General features: G+C 36.7%; 1 protein-coding gene across 11 annotated transcripts in view; it reads right to left on the reverse strand.

The window, feature by feature from the left end:
- The window catches only part of CCDC171 (coiled-coil domain containing 171), a 336,009-nt gene that overhangs the window by 296,801 nt on the left and 19,772 nt on the right, over positions 1-19,436 (reverse strand). For 10 of the 11 annotated variants that reach the window (XM_055428191.2, XM_088837892.1, XM_088837890.1 and 7 more), the window contains 3 exons: positions 17,467-17,641; positions 11,089-11,279; positions 8,575-8,706 (listed from right to left, as the gene is read on the reverse strand). In XM_055428191.2, the coding sequence (XP_055284166.2) occupies positions 8,575-8,706; positions 11,089-11,279; positions 17,467-17,641 (498 nt within the window). The remainder of the gene's footprint in view (positions 1-8,574; positions 8,707-11,088; positions 11,280-17,466; positions 17,642-19,436) is intronic. The other variant, XM_055428194.2, reaches the window with a different exon arrangement.

The following is a 19,436-nucleotide window of genomic DNA, read 5'->3' on the forward strand; positions in this document are numbered from 1 at the left end:
TTCCTCCTACCCCCAATCCCTCCCAGCATCAGAGTCTTTTCCAGTGAGTCAACTCGTCACATGAGGTGGCCAAAGTATTGGAGTTTCTGCTTTAGCATCAGTCCTTCCAATGAACACCCAGGATTGATTTCCTTTAGAATGGACTGGCTGGATCTCCATGCAGTCCAAGGGACTCTCAAGAGTCTTCTCCAACACCACAGTTCAAAAGCATCAATTCTTCGGCGATCAGCTTTCTTCACAGTCCAACTCCCACATCCATACATGACCACTGGAAAAATCATAGCCTTGACTAGACGGACCTTGTTGGCAAAGTAATGTCTCTGCTTTTTTCAGGCTCCATTATGTCATGGCAAATAGAAAGGGAAAAGATGGAAGTAGTGAGAGATTTCCTTTTCTTGGGAAAAATCAATGCGGATGGTGACTGCAGCCATGAAATCAGAAGACAAATGCTTCATAGCAGGAAAGCTATGACAAACCTAGACAGTGTGTTTAAAAGCAGAGACTTCATTCTGCCAACAAAGGTCCGTATAGTCAAGGTTATGGTCTTTCCAGTGGTCACATACGGTTGTTAGAGCTGGACCATAAAGAAGGCAGAATGTGAAGAATTAATGCCTTCGAACTGTGATGCTGGAGAAGACCCCAGAGAGTCCCTTCGACAACAAAGAGATCAAACCAGTCAAAAGAAATTAACCCTGACTACTCATTCGAAGGACTAATGCTGAAGCTGAAGCTCCAATATTTTGATCACCTGATGCAAACAGCTGACTCATTAGAAAAGTCCCTGATGCTGGACAGATTGAGGGGAGAAGGAAAAGAGGGAATCAGAGGATTAGATGATTGGATGTCATGGCCAATGCAATGGACATGAACTTGGGCAAACTCCAGGAGATGGTGACGGACAGAGAGGGCTGGCAGGCTGCAGTCCATGGGGTGGCAAAGAGTCAGACATAACTGGGTAACTGAACAACAGCACACATGATACGCTATAGAAAGGGTGGTTAATGCTATGGAAGAGAGCCCTGATAGAGACAACATCATAAAAGTCTGGAAGGATTACAGCATTGAAAAATGCCATCGTTATAGAAAAAGATGTGCAAGCCATCAAATCTGAAATAATAAATCCCTGTTAGAGAAAACTATGTCCAGATGTTATCCATGACTTCACAGAATTTATGACCGAGTCAATCAAGGAAATCATAAAAGAGATTATAGATACAGAATAAAAAAAAAGATGGGGGGGTAAAGGGTTTCAAGATATAAATCTCGGAGAAATTCAAGACTGATAAAAAGCACATTAGAGGAATTAACAGAAGATGACTCGATGGAGATGAGTATTTCCAAACCAGTGTCAGATGATGAGGAAGATGACATAGAAGAAGCAGTGCCAGAAAACAAATTGACGTTAGACAATGGGATAAAATGATGCTAGTTTTAAGAGTGTTTTTGACTTCTGTGAGGGACAAGGGGGCCTGGCATGCTGCAGTCCATGGGGTAGCAAAGAGTTAAACACGAATTAGTGACTGAACAACAAAGGATTTCTTTTACAACATGGAACCTTCTATGACATGGATACTGAAACTAAACCAAACAATGAAAGATAGGTTGGTATCATATAGAAACATTTTTAGAAAAATGAAAAAGCAAAAATGGTAGTCAGAAATGACAACGTATTTCTATAAAGTTACACCAAGCACACCTGCCTCTCTTGCCTTCCCTTTCATGTTCTCCACCTCTCCCACCTCTGCCACCCCTGAGACAGCAACACCAACCTCTCCTCCTCAGCCTACTCAACATGAAGATGACAAGGATGAAGACCATTATGATGATTCATTTCTACTTAATAGTAATCATCATCATGCATACAGTAAATAATCAACATGCACACAGTTAATAAACTTCTATTGTGTATATGTGTTTTCACATGACAATCTAATAACTGAAGAGCTGGAACTATATGAGATGCTTTTGGGTCATCATCATCAACCAAGTATTTGTGTTGAACAACAAGTGCAAGATCTGTTCTGAAGTAGATAGTCTATCCTGAAACAGACATGAGGTGAGTGAAAGTCACTCAGTCATATCCAACTCTTTGCAACCACATAGACTAAACAGTCCATGGAATTCTCCAGGCCAGAATACTGGAGTGGGCAGCTGATCCCTTCTCTAAGGGAATCTTTCCAACCCAGGGATCGAACCCAGGTCTCCCACACTTGTAGGTGGATTCTTTACCAGCTGAGCCACCAGGGAAGCCCAAGGTCAGTGATGTTTAATATAAAATTAATAATGAGCTAGTTTTCTATTTTGTGACTTTGCTTTCAAAGAATTACATTACCGTACCATATGTTTCTCTCTCGTAAATGGAGAAAATGAGTATCAGTCCATCATCACAAGTTAACTGCTTTCTTTAAATTCAACAATGTTTCCAATACAGTATGATGGAAAAACTGTAATACTGTATGCCATAAAAAATTTATAAAAACGTTATAAATTGAATATTAAGATATGATGTATGCATGATGACTACAGTTAACAATACCATATTGTATTGGGCTTCCCAGGTGGTGCAGTAGTCAAGAATCTGCCTGCCAATTCAGGAGATACAAGAAACATGGGTTCAATCCCTGGGTCTGGAAGATCCCCTGGAGTAGCAAATGGCAACCCACTCCAGTATTCTTGCCTGGGAAAGTTCATGGACAGAGGAAGCTAGCAGGCTACAGTCCACGGTGTCGTAAAGAGCAGGACAGGACTGAGTACGCATGCAGGAGAAGAATCAATTATGTTTCAATAAAACTGGAAAGAAAAAAAGAACTATAGCTATGAAACACAACACCCTGTCTGCTTTTCATACTAAAAACATTCCGTAAAACCAGAACTCAAATATGAAATGAAAAGTGAAACTATAAGGTCTCTGAAAGTCATAAATAGAAAGAGGATATCACCAGTTAAGTTGACTGAATCAAACCTACCCAATCATCTGTTTGCTCCTGAAATCCCACTTAAATGAAGAAAGAATAAAAATGAGTGACAGAAGAGATAACAGCCAACAAGAGATGTCAAAAGAGAATTTGGAAGACGGAAAATAAATGGACAAGTGATTAAGTGATAGGTTTCAGAAAGTTATGACCAACCGAGATAGTATATTAAAAAGCAGAGACATTACTTTGCCAACAAAGGTCCGTCTGGTCAAGGCTATGGTTTTTCCTGTGGTCATGTATGAATGTGAGAGTTGGACTGTGAAGAAAGCTGATCGCCAAAGAATTGATGCTTTTGAACTGTGGTGCTGGAGAAGACTCTTGAGAGTCCCTTGGACTGCAAGGAGATCCAACCGGTCCATTTTAGAGGAGATCAGTCCTGGGTGTTCATTGGAAGGACTGATGCTAAAGCTGAAACTCCAATACTTTGGTCACCTCATGCGACAAGTTGACTCACTGGAAAAGACTCTGATGCTGGGAAGGATTAGGGGCAGGAGGAGAAGGGGACGACAGAGAATGAGATGGCTGGATGGCATCACCGACTCGATGGACATGAGTTTGAGTGAACTCCGTGAGTTGGTGATGGACAGGGAGGCCTGGCGTGCTGTGATTCATGGGGTCGCAAAGAGTCGGACACAACTGAGCGACTGAACTGAAACCTCAAAAACAGAAGAGGGGAGAAAAGTTGGACAAAGACTCATACTGTGTGATACTGCATGCATCCTTTTTAAATACACAAAATACTATAAAAACAAAACAAAACATATATCATCAATGTTTACAGACAGAAAGTTAAACCAACTTCAGAAGGATGGTTATCTTGTGGGGGTGGGGTGTTAGTGAATGATCCAGTCTTCAGTGATACAAAATTTGTCTATTATGAATTCTTAGGCAAACATGACAAACACTAAATGATCTAGATGGTAAATGTTGGCAATATTAATGGTATTGATTGGCTATATTGGGTATTAATTAATTACACATTAATCCCTATTAATTTTTATATGTTCAGATACTTGTTAAAAGTGTATGGTTTAATCAATATAATCCATGTCTGGGGTGCGTTATAATATACAAGAAAATTACAAAAGAACTTGCCTCTTCCCAAATAAATTTTTTAATTTTTTTTTCACAGAATTTATTTTCTAATCAAACCAAAGATACCTGGATCCCTATAGTGAGTGTGTGTCTGTGTGTGCAACAAATTAAATCACATTAGTTCAGTTCAGTCGCTCAGTCGTGTCTGACTCTTCCCTGTCCATCACCAACTCCCACAGCTTGCTCAAACTCATGTCCATCGAGCCGGTGATCCCAATTTAATTAAATCACATTAAGGGTAGAACTGTGGTGTTAGATAAGACTCTTGAGAGTCCCTTGGACTGCAAGGAAATCGAACTAGTCAATCCTAAAGGAAATCAGTCCTGAATATTCATTGGAAGGACTGATGTTGAAGCTGAAACTCCAATACTTTGGCCACCTGATGTGAAGAACTGACTCATTGGAAAAGACCCTGATGCTGGGAAAGACTGAAGGTGGGAGAAGAAGGGGACAACAGAGGATGAGATGGTTGGGTGGCATCACCAACGTGATGGACATGATTTTGAGTAAGCCCTGGGAGTTGGTGATGGACAGGGAAGCCTGGCGTGCTGCAGTCCATGGGGTCGCAAAGAGTCTGACAGGTCTGAGCAACTGAACTGACTGACTGAAGGGTAGGGGAAATTGAGTGAGCTTTTTTTTTTCCACTAGAGGGAGGTGTTGAACTTAAAATATTTTAAAATGGAGTTTGTTTTTGAACTGACATTTAACATCAAAGTAAACCACACTGTGCTGTTAGAAAATAAACTTCCTTTCTTTCCACATCTTCCAGAAACATAGGCCCAAAAGTGTAATTCTTTATATGCACTTATTTCTTGAACTCCAAAATAAGGTTTCAAGTCTGAAGGGTTAAAATAGTTAGAAACATATCAGAGCTAAAGTACTCCTCCTTTCTAACCTATGAAATAAAACAACATAGATATAGTTACAACCTTAGTCCAGTACATGGTTATCTCTCTAAATCCCCAGTCAGCACAGTTCAACAATCAAAAATAGTGTTCACTGGTAACTTTATGTAATACCTATCACAGTTATAAAACTTGAAGATTCAGCAATTATACTTCTAGGCATTTACACAGCTGAATCATTTGTATGACAGCCCAAAGACACAGGCAAGGATGTTGGTGAATTATTTTAAAGTGAAGCAAAAAATTTTGAAGGAAATAAAATGTAGATCAATAAGGGATTTGTTGAACGTATTAGGAGCTCCCACATAACAGAAAAGCTCGCAAGCACTACAAGAATAATGCAAGAATTAAAAGATGGACACCAAAAAAAAAAAGATGGACACCAAATATTACTGAGGCATATTTACGTAATTACATGTTTATATACCCTTAGATGAGGGGTAGGACTGGAGTGGGCAGAGTAACAGGGCACAGACCTCTACTTTCTGTTTTTAAAGTTCCCTATATTAGGGGCATTTTTACAATAAGAACAATATATTTTAATTCTATAAATTGATTAAGATATTTCCTGTTTGGAAATAACAGGCAGTACCAATACCAGACTCACTTTCTACATCATTTGCTTACACAGGGCACCAGTGGACGGTTTCCCAGGAAACTACAAAGAAAAGCTCCTTGCTAACCTAGATCATTTAAGGCAAAATTCTGAAACACTTCCTTTCCATGCAACAAACTCCACGTCGTCACTGGATCACAGCTGTGCTCACCCGGTCGATCACTGACATGCTGTATGCCCCGTCCCTAACTGCTGTCTCAGCACACACCCCGCTGCTCGATGCCGAGCCTGATCCCGCACCCAGTCTGACATCTTTCTTTGCCACCACCCCCAACTCTTCCTCTTCCTCCTTCGGTCGGTGGTTATTTTCAGTGAACATTTCCCACGCTCCTTTGCCATCACAAACTCTCACCTCACTCGATCACTAGATATATAAATCAAATTTAGTCAGTGAACGAGGAAAGGGTCACTTTATTCCCTGGCTTAGTTACAGAACTTTGGAAATAAAATAAATATGAAAACATACATTCATCTTCTAAATGCTTTTAATCCTACCGATGAGTTATACGTTGAAGTGAACTATAAAAATGACAAAGGAAAGAACGTGGCAATTTACCACTGCATGTCCCACACTGCCTACAGTAGTAACGCTCATGGCTAATAAGCATCCTCAAAGTTTTCACTGCTATTTCAGAAACAACAAATAATTTAAATAAATGGAAGCAAAACATAAAATAACATATTTTCCCAAGATCAACATATATACGTCATTCTAAAATTACTATGGCTTTGCTTTGTTTTGAAATTTCAAAGAATGCCAAGAGAAGCATGGAATTTTTATGTTTATCAAAAGAGGACATGCATTTTTAAAAAATGAAAAACACTTTTTTAAAATGAGATAACTCCACTAAGAATCCCCATTAATATTCCAGAAGAGTACACCTCTATTTATCACTTCAATTACTGGGAAAGAAAGGAGACATGGCATAAAATTAAGGTTTTCCTTTTATACAAGCCTGAATTCTAAAGCCCAGATGAGAGAAATATTATACCAGCTTTGTCTGTTTAAGATGGGGCTTCACTGAGGTTTTTTTAAACTTATTTTAAAAACTGAATTCCCCTAGAGAGTTACACAAAAGAACACTATGTGATACTAACACCTAATTATAGGATGGAAACCTAAACCCATCAACAGCCAATAGAGAGAGGAGAGAATTTTCATCTATCCCTCAAGTTGTTTTAAAACAAAAAAGACTTTTTTAAAATCCAAAAGGTTTCTAAGCTTGCTTTATAAAAGGAAAAGCAGTTTTCTTTTGTTAAAATGAAAAGGACAAGGAATTAAGAGACAGAGTTCTGAACATTTCAGTTACGGAATACAATAAAATCTATCTCACAGAAGGTAACTAAGGAATATATTCCTATTCTTCCCACGCATAATAATTAAAGATTGACAAAGAACTCCAAATTCCCTTAATACTTGATAATATAAAGTCTGATTTAACCACATACATTTCATGTGAGGTTTAGAGGATTGATCAGGAAACTGTATTAAAATCGTATCATCTACACATTTAAATATAGGTCTCTTCAATATATTTTATAAATATGGGGCTTCTGACTGGTAGTAGTGGAAATTTCTGAGTATTCAAAAATAAAGAGGCTATTTTCATTTACTTATGTGTACTTGTTTGTTTTAGGTAACCGTGAAGACAATCATCAATAACAGCTCAAATGCTCTCTGCTCTGTGATAAATTTCCCCAAACCATAGCATTTTCTTTAAAAGTGTATTATATTACAATATTTTTCTCCTCTCTTTACATGCCTCTCCATGTTGAAAGATCTTTTAGGACAGAAATCATATCTTAATCAATTTTATATGCTCAGGACCCACAGCAGGAACTCAGCAAGTACTCAGGGAATGAATAAAGGAACAAGTGACTGAATGAGAGGACTGACTAACTAAAAATCACAAACAGACTCTAAAAATACCAACAGGTCTAAAGAGTAACTGTCTTTACAGATTTCACAGAGGGAGTGACTGGGAAGAAAAGCACTGCCCAGGGAACAAAAGTTTGGGAAATATGTGGTACTGTTGTTATTCTGAACACTTACATACTCAACAGATTCAGTACTTGCACTGTTTACTGCCAGATTTCAGTCTTAAAGAAATAGGTGCCTCCTATTCTCTGCAGGTTTGGGGCCACCTTCATCTTACAAAACTGTTCCTAACACAAAAAGCAACTGTAAAATTTATTTTAGGTGAACATTTTTCATTCTGTAAAGAACACATACCTTTGACATCTATATAAAGACTATATTTCAAGGTCATTTTGTGTAGAAAAACTGTCTTATCACAAATTAATAGTAGAAATGTTGGAAATTTATTTGAAATTTTAAATTAGTTGATTAGTGAATGAACAGTTTTAATTTCTCCTAACTCTCCTTCAAAGTAATTTATAGAATGTCCTAAAGAAATGCAATATACACAGAAGTAAGAATCTGGAGACTCATAATCTTTTCCCACACTAATTGCTCAATCTATGATATGACTAAATCACAAACTGCAGTCTGCTCATCTATAATGGAAATTAGATGAAATCAGTGATTTTCAAATTGTACTGTGTGTTGGCAGGGAAAGGGTTAAAAGAACATGATTAAGAATTTGCACTTCTTAAAAAGAATTCAAAAGAGAGTATTACTATATGATTTGTAAGCATCTTTTAATATCCAAAATCTAATTATTCTTTCTTTATGTTAATAAAGACTGCTAACAGTCTCCCATTTTAAACTGGAAAACTAAATGCCAAGTGTATATATGTCCTTTAAAAATCAAATAATTTATGCAATGGAAGTCACCTGATTCTAATAGTATCTTTTGGAACCAGTTGCCCACATTGTCATGTAACTACAAATGAAACATGGCCTTCTACGAATTATTTTCTCCTTGAGTAGGCAAGTCAATTATCTCACTAATGTAAATTTTAATATCATAAGCATTAAAAAGACATATTGAAATAATTCAGAATTATTATTTTTAAATACCTGTACTATAAACTGTAACTCTCTTCTCTCTGCTTCCCATTGTTCTGCTTGTAATCTAAGCTCCTCCAATGTTGTCTCTCTGATATGAGACTCCATCTCATTCTTCTCCTCCTGATGTTTTTCCAACGCTTCCTTTACATGAATAAAATCTTGCTTTACTATTAGATCAATAAAAGTTATCTTTCTTCCTTCATCCCCAATTTAAACATACAAAGGGCTTTCCTTATGCATACACTGTTAAAACTCACTATAATTTATGTTAAAAGAATTAATAGAATGATTATATTTTGACAATCAGAATAACATCTGAATAAGAAGCTATGGTTACCCATTTAAGCAACATTTCATATATGTAATCCATATAAAGATAGATACAGGTAGATATAGATACAGTATTGATAGATACAGGTAGATATAGATACAGTATTGATAGATACAGATAGATATAAATACAGATATTAAATATAGATATTTAAACCAATCTTTCAAAAAAACTGCAGGGGACTGAACAAAATGCATCCTGATAAAAAGACAAAAACAAAGTAGACTGTTGGGCATATATGCAATCTATATGTAAATCTGTATGTAAGGGAGATAATATGGAAAGCTCTAATTACCTATAGGCAAACTAATTGGATTATCCCTGATAACTCATATATAAACCTGACAAAGAACATAGTACTTACAAAAGGGGAGAAGAAGTTTTGTGCAACAAATCAATATTAAGAAAATTCTATAATATTAAAAATTTGAAAACTGAAATAAAACATTTTTATGTCTGGACTATTAACTAATTTCTTGTTCTACAGATAAGCAGTATTTGTAAGATGCTTTTCTTCGGGGATTTTCTTAGTTGCACTACGTTTACAGGATCTAATTTGGTTCAAAACATTAGAAGTATAAAATTCAGGTTTCCTGAGAAGCCCAATTTTCTAAACTGTAGGGTCTAAAACTCAATCTGCATTAACACAAGGAGAAAGACTCCACGGTTTACATCAGAGAAGGAAAACATCCCGTGTCCTTATAAACTGTAGCATGGATCTGCAAAGTAAAGACTGCCCTCCCAACACTACTGGAAAGCCAACAGGGAGAGCCTTGAGGCTTTTTCCCCTTAGGAGAAAACGGTGACTCTTCTTTATTCCCAAAGGTCTCCATGAAGATTAGTTCAAAGCCAATCGCCAATTGTGTAAAATCAAAGTTCTACCAAACAGATGATCAAGATCACATCAAGATCCATAAGAGATTTGAGATGCAGGCTGGCTGACTATAAGGAATGCTGCCACCATTACTCTTCTTTCCCCATAATTCTAAGACATTTTATGTGGGGCAGTTTATATAGAGCAGCCCAGGGACTTGTAGTTCCAGTTGTCATTAAACTCCCCCTATTCAAATACTAATGGAACCCTTGTATATGTCTGGCACTGTTCCAGGGTCTAAGAATATTACAGTAAATAGAAGAGACAACTGTGACTGTCAGCAAGCAGGAAATCAAAAGCAGACATGCTGACAATGTAAGGGGACCACTGTGCTAAAACTTTTACATTTGGCAAATGCGTTTGTAAAATTATTTTTAGTGAAGATTTATTTCCAGTATCCTGAAAAGTCATTTACACCCTGGTAAATAGAAAGCATTTTCACCACATTTTTTTTTTTAATTTAAATTGGTACTTGAAAAAAAATGGCAAACACAAACAATTCAAAATCTATCTTTTACGTGAATGGCAACTTCAACTTTAAACCACCCTTTTACTTTAGAAACTAAAAAAAGAACAAAAAAATGAGAGGATAAATAGCTCACAATAATTTCAGTAAGAGGTCATCATATATTTCACCTGCCATGCCATATACAATGTACTCTACATATATAATGAAGTTTATATCAGATATATAAAAATTTTTCTATATTTATTGTATATTCAGGTCAAAATCTAGGGCCCACATTTCTAAAATTTCTAAAATTCCAACTTTTCATGCTGCTAGACCAAAAGAATTGTGGGTTCTTATCTTCTTACAATATTCCCATATAAGTGGGGTTTTTTAATTTTGATCAGAGAACTCAAACTGTTTTTCACAAAAGAAATTTCACATATTGCTAAGGCGTATTACAAAACAGACCTGCAAATATGACCCTAAAAAAAAAAGAAAGGGAGAGAGGAAAGGAGTTTGGAGGAGTGAGGAGGAAATCAGATTTGCTTGCTTTCTGGCATTTTCCTTTCCAAAGATAACTTCAAATAATGTATAATACATTTAAGTTGTTTCCGACTCTTGCAATCCCACGGACTGTGTAGCCTGCCAGGCTCCTCTGTCAATGGGATTCTCCAAGCAAGAATACTGGAGTAGGTTGCCATTTCCTTCTGCAGGGGATCTTCCTGACCCAGGAATCAAACCCGGGTCTCCTGCATTGCTGACAGATTCTTTACTGACTGAGTTACAAATGAAGTCCATAATACATATCAATGAATATTTTTTTCAATGAATATTAAATATAGAAAAATTTATTCATGAAATATTTACCTGTAGAGTTTTCTCTAGTCCGTTTTTTTCTTTCATAAGTAAATCATATTCCTGATGGCAATTTTGAATTATATTGTCTCTTTCTTCCAAATCATGTTCAAATCTTCTGCACTCTTCTTTCCATTTCTGCTGGGAAATCTGGAATGCTTTCTCGATCTCATTTGCCTTTCCCTGAAGTTCTACATTCTGAGCTATTAAAAATATAAAAAAATAACAGGTATATTTACAACCACAAATTAAAACATAGGAGCTCAAAAACCTAGGCACTAGAGCTGATTTCATTTACGTCACCTTAAAACAAAACATTTATCCACTTCAATACCAGTCAACATTGAAAAGTTCTTGTCTCAGAACCTATTTTATAATGTCTCAATCTCTTCTTCCCCTCCAGACAGAGGTGATTTTGCCATGAATTGGTTATGACATATTCCTAGAGCATATCCAAGTTTAGGTGTACCAGCTGCAACTCAAATGTTTTTTCTCCTATTCAAGAAAGTAAATGTTAAAAAAAAAAAAAGGCAGTAAAAAAAAAACCAGGATACTTTTTTTTAAAAGACTTGATAGGTTATGAATTTTTAGTTTTGACTTGGCAAACAATACTTGTGGCACATCTCATACTTAAGACCATCACAAAATTGAGGTTGTGAACCTTAAAACTAGAACTCTTCGCTCCCCTAAAGTTAGGCTCAACTTCCCATCCTAGTATTAATTCAACAATAACTATCACTTCCCAACTCACTATGGCTGCTGTTCTGTTTCAGCATCTAGAAAAGAAGTAATGAAAGGCTTCCAGGTCTGTCTTCACCACCTACCACCTGATTAAACCTCTCTGACTCTCTAACACTCAGTGGGAATAAAGTGTCTCCTAGTTAAGTTGCTGTAAAGATAACATGGGAGTACCGGTGATGGACAGGGAAGCCTGGTCTGCTGCAGTCCATGGGGTCGCAAAGAGTTGGACACAACTGAGCAACTGAACTGAACTATACTTGTTAAACAAACCAAAAGAAAAAAAAAAAACACTATTTGTAGTATTATTTCTAATTATATTTGTGTTTTAAATGGATCATGTATTCAAAGGGTTCAAAATACAAAAGTTATTTAAAAGGTACAAAAAGTCTCCCTCCCATTCAGTTACAAGATAATATTGTATCATTTAGCATTCTGTATTGATCTCTTCAAGAAAATTAGAGATTCCAAGGGAACATTTCATGCAAAGATAGGCTCAATAAAGGACAGAAATGGTATGGACCTAACAGAAGCAGAAGATATTAAGAAGAGGTGGCAAGAATACACAGAAGAACTGTACAAAAAAGATCTTCACGACCAAGATAGTCACGATAATGTGATCACTGACCTAGAGCCAGACATCTTGGAATGTGAAGTCAAGTGGGCCTTAGAAAGCATCACTATGAACAAAACCAGTGGAGGTGATGGAATTCCAGTTGAGCTATTTCAAATCCTGAAAGATGATGCTGTGAAAGTGCTGCACTCAATATGCCAGCAAATTTGGAAAACTCAGCAGTGGCCACAGGACTGGAAAAGGTCAGTCTTCATTCCAATCCCAAAGAAAGGCAATGCCAAAGAATGCTCAAACTACCGCACAATTGCACTCATCTCACATGCTAGTAAAGTCATGCTCAAAATTCTCCAAGCCAGGCTTCAGCAATATGTGAACAGTGAACTCCCAGATGTTCAAGCAGGTTTTAGGAAAGGCAGAGGCACCAGAGATCAAATTGCCAACATCCGCTGGATCATGGAGAAAGCAAGAGAGTTCCAGAAAAACATCTATTTCTGCTTCATTGACTATGCCAAAGCCTTTGAGTGTGTGGATCACAATAAACTGTGGAACATTCTGAAAGAGATGGGAATACCAGACCACCTGACCTGCCTCTTGAGAAGCCTGTATGCAGGTCAGGAAGCAACAGTCAGAACTGGACATGGAACAACAGACTGCTTCCAAATAGGAAAAGGAGTACGTCAAGGCTGTATATTGTCACCTTGCTTATTTAACTTATATGCAGAGTACATCATGAGGAACGCCGGGCTGGAAGAAGCACAAGCTGGAATCAAGATTGCTGGGAGAAATATCAATAACCTCAGATATGCAGATGACACTACCCTTATGGCAGAAAGTGAAGAAGAACTAAAAAGTCTCTTGATGAAAGTGAAAGAGGAGAGTGAAAAGGTTGGCTTGAAGCTCAACATTCAGAAAACAAAGATCATGGAATCTGGTCCCATCACTTCATGGGAAATAGATGGAAAAACAGTGGAAACAGTGTCAGACTTTATTCTTTTGGGCTCCAAAATCACTGCAGATGCTGATTGCAGCCATGAAATTAAAAGACGCTTACTCCTTGGAAGGAAAATTATGACTAACCTTGATAGTATATTAAAAAGCAGAGACATTACTTTGCCAACCAAGGTCCGTCTAGTCAAGGCTATGGTTTTTCCCGTGGTCATGTATGGATGTGAGAGTTGGACTGTGAAGAAAGCTGATCACCGAAGAATTGATGCTTTTGAACTGTGGTGCTGGAGAAGACTCTTGAGAGTCCCTTGCACTGCAAGGAGATCCAACCTGTCCATTCTGAAGGAGATCAATCCTGGGTGTTCATTGGAAGGACTGATGCTAAAGCTGAAACTCCAATACTTTGGCCACCTCATGCAACGAGTTGACTCACTGGAAAAGACTCTGATGCTGGGAAAGGTTGGGGGCGGGAGGAGAAGGGGACGACGGAGAATGAGATGGCTGGATGGCATCACCGACTTTGTGGACATGATTTTGAGTGTACTCCGGGAGTTGGTGATGGACAGGGAGGCCTGGCGTGCTGTGATTCATGGGGTCGCGGAGAGTCGGACACAACTGTGCGACTGAACTGAACTGAACTGATCGCAAGTAAGTTTAAGGCCATTTTGATTCCTGTTCCTTAGAAAATGGCTTATTTTTCTTTCCTTTCCTTTTCTTTTCTCTCTGAAAGCTTTAGGTTCTTTACTTCGTCTTTATTTTCTGGAATTTCATAATGCTATGCCTTCACGTGGGTCTATTTTCTTCCACTGTGGTAAATATTCAGTGGGCCCTTTCAATCTGGTAACTCATATCTTTCAGTTCTGAGGTGTTTTCTTTCTAAGTAATTTCATTGATCATTTATCCCTTTCTGCTTTCTCTCTTATCTTTTCAAGATCATCCACTATTCAGATTGTCCTCAAAGTTTTTTCCCTTTTCTCTTTTATCTTTCTACCTTTGTCTCCACTCTAATTTGGGGAATTTTTTTCCACCTTCATCTTCCAGTGCTTTTGTTGCCATTTTTCATTTCTGACTTCATATTTTTAATTTCTAAGAGGCTTTTATTTTCCTTATATCCCCCAGTTCTTATACCATGGATGGAACATTCTTTTTCAGCTGTGAGGATATTAATGATGCTTATTTGTTAAATCTTCTCCTTGCAGTGTTTTTGATTCTTCCAGATTAATTCTTTTCACTCCATTTTAGAGGATTTCCCCAAGTATCTGCTAATTCTTGGTTGCTACTGCTGCTCCCAATTAAGCATAACTATAAGGGTGGCACATCTTTTATACACTCACATAACTACTACATTCTGAGCTTGAGGACAGAAGTTGAAAACCGTGGTCTGATAAATGTGGGAAGGAAACTCCCTACATCACTGTCACTAGGTTTTTCTCTTAGTTTGGTCAGATGACCCATGGAAGAGTCTTCCAAGTTCCCACACGGAGTGTAGTAATCTCAAGGCTCACTTTTGGGAAAGTCAATAGAGAAAAGAATCTAGAAGCAATAGATCCTCAGTATTCAGTAGTAGTATGTTATTTTCCTGGTTTTGCCAATCTGGAAACCCTGTATTTATCATCTCCAGATATTAAGCCCTCGATTTACACTAGAAAGTGGGAGAAATCCCAGAACAGAAAGCTCTTGGGAAGGGCATCTAAGAACATATGTGCTTCTAGAGCAAATAGCTTTTAACTAACCTCCTTTATTTAACTGGGGCTATTCCAATTCCTAATTCCAAAGGAATTCCAAGCTTCAAGTTCATAAGCCTTTGACCACCTAACAAGTTGTCTGCCAGCTTTTCCTATTTCTTGGCTTAGGATTCTGACATCTTAAGTCTGCTAAGTCAGTTATCCCTCATCCACTTGTTTTCCAACTTCCAATGTTTTCTCTCTCGTCTTGTCTCCTCTCTCAATCATTATGAGATTACCTCTTTTAATATCCCATAATTCATTAGGTTTTTTTTCTACTCCACCCTCAATATTTTATCACAAAAATGTTCAAAAATAAAATTTAGAGTAATAGAGAATTGTACAATGAACACCTATAAACTTCAGACTAGATTCTGTGATGGTTAACATTTTGCCACATGTACATTCTTTACACATTCATCCACACATCTATCCATGCATGCATTCATTTTCTCCATCCATCAGATCATCATAGTTCTTATACATTTCAAAACAAGATGCAAATAAAAGTACATTTCACTCCTGAATAACTGAGCATTCATAAAAATAATTAGAATTAAAATATATAATTCAATTATTTTGCAAGTAAAATATAGTGAAACTGATAAATCTTAAGTGTACCATTCAAAGAGATTTGATAAGTGCATACACTAATGTAACCCAAACCCTTATCAAAATAAAGAACATTTCCTTCAATCCGAAAATTTCCCCCTACCTTTTTCGAGTCAGTCCCCCCTACCAACCCATCCTAGAGGTAACCATTGTTCTGATTTTTTTCAGCAACAAATAGTTTTTTCTGTCCTAGAATTTCATATAACAGAATCATACAGGAAGTCGTCTTCTGCGTAAAATTTCACTCAGCATAATATTCTTGAGATTCATTCACATTATTGAATGTACAGCTGTTATGAAATTCTTATACAAGTCTTTTGTGGACAAATGTTTCTCAGAGAAAACACCAAAGAGTGAAATTTATGGGTCATTGGAGAAAATAATAAGCTTATTTTAAAAGAAATTGCCAAGTTTTTTCCTAAAGTAGTTGTACCATTTCACTTTCTCACTAACAAAATATAAGAAAGAGTCCCAGTTGCTCTATATCTGAACATATTTGGTATTGACAGTCATTTCAACTGAAGCCATCTGATGTCTATGCAGTGACAGTTAGTGTGATTTTAATGTGCATTTCCCTGATGACAAGTGAGGGGAAACATTTTTCATATGATTACTGGAATTCTATCTTCCTCTGCAAAATGTCTGTTGAAATCATCTGACTTTGGGCAAGTTACTTTCCATCTTTCCTGGACTTCAATTTCTTCATAATTAAATAGAAGTCATTAACTTGTACATCTGGTGCCTTTCAAGTCTTATAATCCTAAGTTTCAGACAGTAGTGTAGTAATTAAATGTCAAAGGTAATCAAAACTATCTTTGACCAATGGCCAGACCAAGACTAAGGATCGTAAGCTTTATAATACTATAACTTTGACACTTGTTGAGTCCATGCAATTAACAAAGCACTGTTGTTTTCTCATTTCATTTTTAAAACAATTTAGTTTCAAGTATCAGTATGTGGCAGAATCAGGACCTAAATCTAAATTTTCTGAATTCATTTTCAGTGTTCTCTTCATTAAAATCAACTGAGTACAAGAATGTTCAGGGAAACACCATTCTTAATAACCAAAAACTAAACACTACCCACTACCACTGTCAACAAAAATGGATGAATGTGTGGTATGTTCACACTATATAGTATTAAACATCAATATTAAGTTCATATGACAATAGGGATGAACTCATGAACACAGTGTCGAGGGAAAGCAGCCAGACACGAAAGAGTAGATACTATATGACTGTTTTCATATAAAGTACAAAAAGGAGGCAAAATTAATTAATATCCTGCTATTAAAAATCAGGATAGCAGTAAGACTTTGATAATTTTCCATTCTATGACCCAGGTGCTGGTTACAAGTCATACACATAGCTAGGCACATTTCTTTACATATATTATACTCTGGTTCCTAAACCTGGCTAATCAACAAATCAGCTGCAATGCTTCTTGAACATATAGATTCTCTGAGGCTAGAGATTCTGTTTCAGATTACATGGAACAGGAAGCCCGTAATTCTTTTTTAAATCTCTATTTGATTCTACTGATTATTCATGGAACAAGTGCTCTACAAAGTGATTAACAGAATTTTGAACCTCTTTCTATACATATACAAAAACGCTAATGTCAAATAAATGAATGTTCACATAATTGCCAGAAAGCACACACACAACAGCAAAGTCTATCTATCTATCCAAAGTCAGTCATACCTCTGCTCTTATATGGAATCCATACACAACAGAGAGCAATGATATACAATGACATTACAACCCTAAACATGGAAAGAAACAGAAATAGTTTTACCACAGAGTTTTTCTTGTATCCTGTGTGCTTCAGCTAGCCTTTCTTCAGCAGCCCGTCTTCCGAGTCCAGCTTCCTTTCTAGCAACAGCCAGGTCGTACTCCAGACTTTGTCGCAATGCCTCTCCTTTTTCAACCTCAGATCGTAGCTTGGCAATCTGGCTCTCATAGCTTGCCAGCTAAAAGCAGATTTCTGATATCATGAACCAATATTAAAACATGTCTCCAACATTATGAGACCGTGTACTCAAACACTTAAATTAACACAGAAATTTGTTTCTGTAATATTTATAAGACAAGAATTTACACATTGATACTTCCTAAAAGACTGGAAAAGAAGCACTAAACTTACTACCAAATAACATTGATTAATTATCTTATTCTAGAGAATCCACTGGAGAACAAAAATTAAAATAAAAAAATTCTTATATGAACTTATCCAAAATAAAGAGAAATCAACAGGTTTTAATCACAAATAGTCATATAAAAAAAAAGAAATATGAAAAAAGGCATGACATATAGTAAGCGTTTAAAAATTCATTCTCTCCTTCCCTTCTAATCCATAATTGAAATCAAGAAGCTAAATATTTTATAAATATTTACTCTGATAAATATTGATAAATATCATCTATATTCTTTCTCCTGATTATGATATTACTGATAGAGCATAAAGTAATAAAAGTACCAATTCCTCAGGGGTTTTAATAAACAAATATCTAATTTATCTACTATTTGCGAGAGTTTGAGCCAGATGACTTATAAAGTCCCTTCCCACTCTTAAATTCTGTAATCTAAACAAAGGTTCATTAAATGATACTAAATACTTGCTATATTTCAACTACATTGAAAGTATAAAAACAAACATTATAGAGCTCTTGATCACAAGTAATGAAATGTTATAGAAAGGCATAAGGGATTGGTTTTACAAAAGAGGTAAAAATATTATGATAGTTCAAAGAAAATCAAAATTACTTATTGCTGGAAGGAGAGAAAAAAATGGCGGATAAGAATGCTATCATAAAGAAAAGCACAGAGCTACTACATCAGGCTAGAAATAATGGTTCAATTACCAAGAAAGAAGAAAAGACAAAAAGAATTTCTAAAGGGCAACATCAGAAATTACCGTTAAGTAGCTATGTAGCTGTTAATATGTAGAACATAGAAGGAGTTACACTCTAACATATAAAAAATAATTTTCATCTTAAAAATGTTATAAAAATAACAAATTCAGCACACTTAAACTCACAAAATAAGAATCTACAATTATCTTTTAATATAGTCAGTTAAAGAAAAAAATAAAACCTTAATTACCCATTCAAGATAACTCCATTAATTTCAGAATCACCCCATCCCTCCCTGCACAGGAATAAAGCTGTTAATATCTGGGCATTTCCAGTTATGCCAGTCATTTACCTGTTTGTCCTCAGACCCACTCCACCCCTATCCTTCTCCACACTGCTCTGTATTCCAGGAACAACACATGCCATGATGACTTGACCATGGCTTCTCAAGAGTCTGAGTCAATAAGAGGCACTGTGCTGTACCTGAGGACAGGAAAAGGAGAAGCCAGGGCATCTGTCCCTCTCTCATTCTATCCTGAGTAGCATCTCTTCCTTGTGCTTGCGAACACTTCTGGATAGGCCCTCCATCCATGGCCCTAATATTTTCAACCTTAGGAGTAGAAGTGGCTTCCTAATGTTACGGCCTTCTGGGTCGTCTTCAGTTCAGTTCAGTTCAGTCGCTCAGTCGTGTCCGACTCTTTGTGACACCATGAATCACAGCATGCCAGGCCTCCCTCCATCACCAACTCCCGGAGTTCACTCAAACTCATGTCCATCGAGTCGGTGACGCCATTTGTCTTTTTATCTCCTCTGGTACTTGTGTAATCAATTCCATTTGGACATCAAGTAGTATTACTCTTAATGCCAGAAATAGTTTTGAGATGGGTTCTCTGTTCTGTGAACTTGGTTTTTT

The sequence above is a fragment of the Moschus berezovskii genome, chromosome 7 (genome assembly GCF_049115385.1).
Source record: "Moschus berezovskii isolate FMDL1 chromosome 7, NW_MosBer_1.0, whole genome shotgun sequence".
Classification (NCBI taxonomy): Eukaryota; Metazoa; Chordata; class Mammalia; order Artiodactyla; family Moschidae; genus Moschus; species Moschus berezovskii.